At 40.1% G+C, this 8,662-nt stretch overlaps 1 protein-coding gene across 1 annotated transcript; it reads right to left on the bottom strand.

Annotated features, from left to right (window-relative positions):
- Positions 1-3,483: 3,483 nt before the first annotated feature.
- On the bottom strand, positions 3,484-6,770 carry LOC132452652 (V-set domain-containing T-cell activation inhibitor 1-like). The gene is made up of 2 exons (XM_060045380.1): positions 6,506-6,770; positions 3,484-4,509 (listed from the first exon to the last, which is right to left on the bottom strand). Exons 1-2 carry the CDS (start codon positions 6,573-6,575, stop codon positions 4,028-4,030), a joined length of 552 nt encoding a protein of 183 aa, XP_059901363.1. The 5' UTR covers positions 6,576-6,770; the 3' UTR covers positions 3,484-4,027.
- Positions 6,771-8,662: the final 1,892 nt, after the last annotated feature.

Here is an 8,662-nt window from a genome sequence, read left to right as displayed (position 1 = left end):
TGTTTTTTAAAATGGTATTGACCAGGTGCTGTTCAATCTCCAGACACCCAGGTGGGCTGTGTGTTTGGGGGGAGCTGTGTGCTGCCTTGCCGCTTCCAGCCAAACAGTGGTACGATCCTCCACTGGGTCAAGAAGTGGGATGGGGAGGATGTTCGGGTCCACTCCTGGTACCGGGACCAGGACCAACTGGTATACCAGGACCCTCTCTACGAGGGAAGGACCTCCCTGATCTCAGGGAGCGACGCATCTCTTCGTCTGGCCAGGGTGAACCTCCAGGACCAGGGCAGGTACTTGTGTTTAGCCAGCACTTCAGAGGACGACCGGATGACCAGCGTCACCCTGACAGTGAGAGGTGAGCTCAATTTATATTTGTATAGGATTCCATCCTATAAATAAATATATATGTTATATTGCGCAAACGTTAGCTGTTTGAGTTTCTTGTTTTAATGCGGTACCATGTTGTTGCAGCTCCTGTTACTAAAGTGGACATTGTGCTAGTGAACAACATTGTCACCTGTAAGTCTGGAGGAATCTATCCAAGACCACAGCTCACCTGGTCCGTCAGTCCTCGCCCGGCTACTGTCCTCAAGAACACAACCGAGGTCCATGAAGATGACCAGGGACTCTATGACATCAGTGGCTCCTTAAGGACTGTTTACAGTGACACAGTCTCGGCCTACAGCTGCTCAGTCCACAATGAACACAGTACAAGGAAAGCCACGATGAGGTTACACTGTAAGTCTTTTAATATCAGAATGGAAACAGTCAGAAGTAAAGCGTAGATTAGAACTGGTGCAATTCAATTTTCAATGGTGGCAACTTAAAGGGATATGTCACGCTCGCTTATTGCTAACATAAGACAGTACTGCTTCAAATGTGTCTTGTAAACATAATGTGGTCTGAAACATCTACTAAATGTTGTCATGGTCCAATTAAGATTTCATAACAATCTATTGTCTGTCCGTCTGTCTGTGTGTCCACTTGTGTGTCTATCTTCATCAGCTCTAATGCAAAGTGTTCCGAAGAGTGATGTGGTACTCCCGTGTTACGCCTCGGGGCTCGATGACATCACCTGGACCTTCAACCACAACCAGACCATCCTCAGAAGACAAGCAGGACAAGAGAAGGTGGTGGAAACAGAGTGGCAGCAGCATGTAAGAGACCTGTCTGAATCAGGCAGCCTCCTGCTGTATGTGACCTCATCAGCCCAGAGTGAAGGGACGTACAGGTGTACTCTCAGGTACGCAGACGAAGAAGAAGTAACCCACATTGAACTGAAGATACTGGAGGACCCTATAGCAGGTAGGCTCTTGGTGAAAATACAAAAGCAATCTGTGTGATGCTAAAACATCTGTGGCATTGGGTTTAAAACATGTGTTAGGATGCGTCTTGCTATCATTGTTTCTGTAACTTTTTTTCCCCTCAAATTCGGTAAAAGTCATACTGCATCCTAAACCGTAAGTGGACAGCTCTTGAAATGTTCAGGTATAGTTACCAATAACCCCCTCTACCCATAAACCCAAATTTGTGGTACTGCACCCAAAGGTGGCGCTTTTGTTAAAAAATCATGAATTAGGCTTATTTCTCCTCACCAGATTGACCTGGACTGGATAAAACCCTGTGTATACTTTTCTCACAATTTCATATTAAAGCTAAACATGATAAAAAGATTCACAGGCTACAAAAATAATCAAAAATTCACCGAAATCGCCACATCAAATCTTTAGACTAAGCCTCACAAAAATCATCGAACAGTATTTGTTTTACTTAGTTCCATTTGAGAAATATTGGCCAATACATTTGGAGCAGTGAGCCCATTTTTCTTACATGACCATTTTATTATTGTATAAAAAAAATCATAAGACTATTATTAGGTTGATACCAATACCCCCCACTACTAATATACCCAAATTGTTTTTCTGCACCCAAAGGTGGCAAACTTATGAACGAGCCTTAATTCTCATTAATTCTGAAATGTGTGCTTGGAGTTTTCTTGATGTTGTGTCCTTATCATTAGACATTTTCAGGTTGCGAATGAGGCTTCATGCATTTCAGGAATGTCAGTGGTTCAATAGGATAATTCCTTGTACTCGTGATCCTTAGGTTGACTGTTCAAATCCCAATTACAGCATTATGAACAAGCTGAACATGACATTCTGTCATTGCCACTCATTTAAGAAACACATCATTGAACAGCATCTGAAATTCATTAGGCAATCAACATTCCGGCTCATTAGTTTCCAAGAATCGGACTGCCAAGACACAGTATGGCATTAAGGGGAACTTCTTCGTTAACCGTTAGTGTTCTTCGATTTTACAGGTATTTGCTTTTAAGAAAGCCCTTAATTCATTTGAGAAATGTTTGATTGGAGTTTTCTGGTTGTTGTGTGCTTATCAATATATATTTTCACCATGTGAATGAGGCTATATTTCAGGTTTGTCAGTGGCCCAATGGGATAATGCCTCGACTGGTGATCATTAGTATGAAAGTTCGAATCCTGATTAGGCAATTATGCTGAACATGACATTCGGCCATTGCTTTGCAGCCCAGTCACCTGAAAGACGAGGCACAGTATGGCATGAAGGGGAACATCAACATCTTTCCTTAATAATTAGATGTAATATTTATATAATTTCCATTAGTGTGTTCTTGACTTTTCATTTTGCTCGGACCCCGTTAATCACCGCTTGCGGCTATATTTATTATTCTCATTCTAATTATAGAAAGAATAATCAACATTTATTTCTTCTGTTCCCAGAGAGATCATATAGCCCACCTTGGATCGGATCCGTAGTCATGGTTTCAATGATAAGTTTAATCGTCGCCATCGTTGTGTGCAGGAATATCAAGGTAAAACAATTCATGAGTGATGTCGGACTTTAGAGTTTTGTAAATATAATTAGCATGATGCTATTATTAATATAACTCTGTTTTTACTCTTAGGCCAGGATTCAACGGTCACATGTCATTTAGGGGCGCCTTGTTAGAGGGGCTGACCAGCTTCAGGGATGAGGACAGTTGACAGGGAGGCAACTTCAGCAATACAGCTTCAGCCCCACAGCAGGGACGTCCAAAGAGCACCCTTCCAGGGGTGCAGACACGTGTATCTGGATGAACAGAGTTGAAGGAGTTCTCAGATGTCGTTCTGCTTCATCAAACAGACATTGCTCACTGTTTATTTTACACATGTCCTACGTGGTCTTTTATAGTCTGCCTGTTGATCAGATGGAATAGCAGCTTGAGCTGCAATTTAATGGTGTTAAAGTAAAAGGTTGCTCCTATGATCATGTATAATCATTGTTGATTTTAATTGTTTAATAATGTGATAATCAGCCACTTTTATATATTTTAGGGAACTATCTGTAAGAGAGTAGCTAACTCTCTGACCTGGGATCGTCTGGTTCTTCCCGTGCTGCTCGCCACAGTGTCTCTGCTCAGAAGACCATAACACAAAACTGAGATTTGAAATGACAAGCAACAGATGATTAAAATATATTCATTTATTTAATTTGACATGGTCACCTTTAACTTAATGGGTACAACATAACACATCTGTGCAGCACCAGAGGCATCGTGTGTTTGAGGTGAAGCACGCTCATTTTAGACCTCCCACAGTGAGGCAGTGAAGACAAAGACAAACCAAAATACATCATTAACATGAATATACAGTATATAGTAAACTAAAATATATAATAGTGGTTGATTATTACATTATAATACAGATAAAACTACCCATCACATCACTAATGAATTACCCAGAAATAACCACACAAACATTTTCAATTAATTAATTAAAAATAAAAGAGAAAATGACACAAAGAATGAAATAAAATATAATGTGAAGTAATTTACAAGAACTAATATTAAAGAAAATGATACAAAAAATTCAAAAGAAACCCTTCTTTTTATACGTAAACAGATGAGGATGATGCTGATGATGATTAAAAGTATACCATAAAAATAGAATCCTAATTGTAACCAAGGTGTGCTAAATGATCCCGCTGAAACAGAAAAAGAAAATGTGGATTATTCTTTCTTTAATAAGAATGAGGATAATAACAATGACAGCAAGACAGAACCAAATAACTTCACATTAACGATGACCAAGATAATATTGTACCGCATTAAAACAAGAAACTCAGAGTTGGGGTTAGGGTTAGGGTTAAGGTTAACCAAGGACTTGAGCTCACCTCTCACTGTAAGGGTGTCGAAGGTCTCCTGGTTGTTCTGTGAAGTGTTGGCGTAACACAGGTACCTGCCCTGGTCCTGGAGGTTCACCCTGGCCACACCAAGGGATGCGTTTCCCCCAGAGATCTGGTCATGGAACAGGGAGGTCCTTCCCTTGTAGAGAGGGTCCTGGTGTCCCAGTTGGTCCTGGTCCTCGTAGTAGGAGTGGACCTGAACGTTCTTCCCATTCCTCTTGATCCAGTGGAGGATCGTATCACTGTTTGGCTGGAAGCGGCAAGGCAGCACACAGCTCCCCCCAAACACACAGCCCACCGGGGTGTCTGGAGATCAGAGAATAGGGGGGTGTTGGAGGCATACTCTTCATTAACTTTATTAAGGCAAGATAACAACTTTATTAATCCCCCGGAGGGGAAATTCCTTTGTTTCAACAGCCCAGCAGCAGTGGAAAACACAGGATAAAGTACAATACAATAAAAATACAAAGTACTAATGAGAACAAAAATAGACGCTAAAGTAAATGCTAAAGTAAAGACAAAAAGAACAAACGGTATAAACAATATAATTAATAAATTATAAAGTGTCAAGTGTAATTAGTAAATTATAAAGTGGCTAAGTACCAGTACTTCACATATTAAAGTGTATGAATGCAAATGGTGCATGTCCATAAGTAATACTATGAATGCTTATAAATGATCTTGAATCGCTCGTAAAATATGACCTTTGGACCTCTGTAATCTGAGAGTGAAAGATTACGTAAGGGCCCTATCTTGCGCAATTGACTTTCTACCCTGACTCATGTGTCGTTGCTAGTTTGCAACTGGCGCTGAGCGTTCTTTTCCCTCCTCCGCCACGCATCGGTAAATTAGGGAATGATCGTGTGCGTGTTCTGGCGCAAACGTTCCCCGGTGCTATTTTGCAGTTTCAGGAAACAATTCCGCCACAAACCAGGAAATACCTGGTTTAAAGTCAGTGGCGCGTTGTTCAAATGCTATTTTAAGGGCGCATGCGTAATGTTGCTTGTGCACCTCGCGTATACACTTTGCTTCTCTCATCTACTAGCCACACACTCTTGATAAATTATTTGGGAAAGAACAGATGATACTGGTAATAAGTTGTACTTTTAAATCAATGCATCTGCAAACACCGTACAGCAAACATATTTTCTCGACAGAGACATCGTGTACAAGCCCATAACTTTTGGGATTGAGGAGTATTTGATCGTGAGAAAACTTTGTTTTACCGCGAGTGAGTTTTAAAAATAATGAATGAATGCGGGTGCGCGTGTGTGTATGTGTAAAATAATTAATGAATGCGGGCGCCCGTGTGTGCGTCCATCTGTTTAAACACACGCAAACTAAACACGTAACGCATAATACAGTCCATGGCACTGAATATTAACGGGGGGACACATGCATATTAGGAACACAAGTCGATAACGATAATGCATACAATACTGGTACGTGGTTTCTTTGTTATTGTATTGCGTATATCATTAAATAGAACCACAGTTACCGCATATCATATGTGTGTTAAGTTTTCTTCGCCGAAATTTATTTGAGGACTCAGTATTTCTGTGGAAGAAAACACTATTCCATGCGTGAATTAGGCCATATTATTTGGCCATAAACTGAGCCATTTGAAGTTTAAAATTCATGTGGTCATGCATCTGTCTCATCGGAGACTGCAAACGTGTTTTCAAAATATCAACTCTTCAGATTCAAATGCGCTCATGGCTCTTAAAGGGGATGGGAGATGGCACTCTCATTGGTTTATTGCACGTTACGCCCAAACCACATCTACGGGTAATTAGGCTACTTCAGACCAACCCTTTTTAGATTTGAGCCGGGCGCAAGAGTCATTTTTGCGCCGGTAAAATAGCAACATCGCCATAGAACCGCCCACAAAGCTACTTGCATTTGGCGCATCTCACTTGCGTTTAAGACTGTTAAAATAGGGACTAAGTCCTCTAAACTTAACCAGACGACAGACTTAGGTTGTCTGAGCCTTTTTCAGTTTATTTTTTGTTCAGTAACACACATTTTTCAACATAATGTCTTTATCTTTCCCGGTGTGCTTTCGTCTCTCACCTTCTCTCACATCACCTGGCCATTCTTAGAACCTGGGTTCGTCTTTAGAGACAGCTTTGGTTTCTGTATGAGAAAAGCTCGAAATGAAGTAAAAATATTACAAGCAGAAAAAAGATTAGTCAGTTTGTGTTCTGGTGCTAGTCCAAATATCAAGCATAACAAACCAAACATAAAAGAACTCTTGATAATAGGTTTGCCATAGAGACGGTTTACATTCGGTCCAGCTTACCTCCCTGAACGACCACCAGCCCGGTCAGCAACACGACCGTCTGAACCACAACACTGCCCAGCGCTGTCATTGTCTGTGTCGTCCTCTCTCAGCTGTACCTGTTGTTGGACTGCTGACAGGACCGGGACACACCAACCTTTACCTGGACTGATTAGACCTCCTGGCTGACATTTATGACTTTTTATTGGCTTGGGATTAAGAATACGAGTTATGGATCACTTAGTTATTAAAATGAGGTTAGGAATATAACTAAATGGCAATATTTATGAAAAATACAATGATCACGTAAAAGCAGTAAGTGGTTTGTTATATTACATTCAAACAAATAATTTGTGATATGATGTTTCAATTGGTTCTGTAAATTTAATTGGGATTCAAACAATGAGGGAAAATTGTATCTTATCTGTTCTGAATGGAGGGGCATGTTGAATAATCATTGTCAGTATAGGTGAGCAGTTTATAGGGTCTGGTCAATAAATAATAATAGAGGAAGTCCATTCTGGACTATCGATGGACTATATATATTTCACAGCATTTTTCTATTGTAGATGTATTGATACAGTTTAATGTATATTGATTTATTGAAAGAGAAATTTAATTGAAAGGGATTTTTGCTCAGACGGAAATAACACAAAAACTGCAGTGAGCTTTGAGATGACAAGCAAAATATATTGATTTATTTAAAGCAATGATATTACGCCACCAGGTGTGAGTGTGATTAGCTACTACAAGCCTTTTGAAAATCTGCCTTTTCATGTGTTTTAGTGACATGATCCCAAGTGGGTGTATCCACCTATGTACGCTGGATAGATCAGTCAACCAGCCTAACCAGCGGACTGTAGCAAATGTTGGTTAACTATCCATCATACATCTAGGACGGGTGAAAACTCCCACTTTTGATGTCACTAAAAAACAGGAAGAGGCAAAGGGCTTGTCATGGCTAATCACACTCACACCTGGTGGCATTATATCACCCCTTTAATGTGATGTGGTCGCCATTGACTTAATGGGGACAACAATAGACATCTGTGCAGTTCGATTCCTCCCCGTGGTCCTTTACTGCATGTCTTCCCTCCTAGCATAATGTTAATAAACAACTCAGTGGATCAACTGAACGTTCTCGGATGTCTCCATTCACCCCTTCATCAGTGGGGAGGGAGGATATTACCACACAAACAACAATGGAGTCTCCATTCACCCCTTCATCAGTGTTTGGAAAGGATATAACCACACACACAACAGTGGAGTCTGACTTTTTTAACCACACACACATACAAAAAAACTATAAGTAATCTGGGGAAAAATATACAAACACACACTCACATACAATTGATCAATATTGTAAATAAGAAACTGTTCTTAATGTTTTATCTGGAAAAATAAAGGTTAAATAAAAAAATGAACACATAAACATACGCACATTACCGAGTTACAATATGTTTATTTATTTAATCTAGAAATCGCTGAAGTTCCTTCCTTCATGAAACATAGATAATATAACTGTCATCAGAGTTAGTGAGAAGCTTCTACCGCTAACCTATGGAAGCATATATGTAGCAAAATTCAAATGGCAATGCAATTTGGAATTACATTATGCATTTGACAATGCATTATGCAATTTTATAATGTAATTTGTAAATACGTTATTCAAAGTGTATTTTAAAATGCAAAGTGACAATGCAATCCTCAATTAAATTTGCAAAAGTTCTAACAATACAAATAGAATAACATTTTGTCAAATTCTTTGAGTTCCTTTATACAAATTGAAAAGCTATAGCGTCCCCGTGATTGCAATCCACTTCGCCACGCTCCGTGTGTTGCGATATTCAAATGACATTTCAATCCGCAAAACGGAATCCAAAACAGAATCCAAAGAGGAATCCAAAAAGTCAATATGCAAAGTGGCAAACGTATCAGCCAATCAGCGTCTGGGCGGGAACTACGTCACTTGCTCGTAATTTCCTTGTTCACTTCTAGTTCGTATGTGTCAGGTCCATGGTCACCAATGGAGATTATTGATACGCTCCGAAGTTTGGCCGATGATGTGGAGAACAATCGTGTTGAAGACACAGATGCAGTAGATAGAGTGCGTGTTCTGGGAGATAGGATAGACGACTTATCCTCACGGGTACGTTTTGACGCCAGTGTGGTAAACAC

The sequence above is a fragment of the Gadus macrocephalus genome, chromosome 23 (assembly GCF_031168955.1).
Source record: "Gadus macrocephalus chromosome 23, ASM3116895v1".
NCBI lineage: Eukaryota > Metazoa > Chordata > Actinopteri > Gadiformes > Gadidae > Gadus > Gadus macrocephalus.
This window is presented reverse-complemented; position numbering and strand designations above follow the sequence as displayed.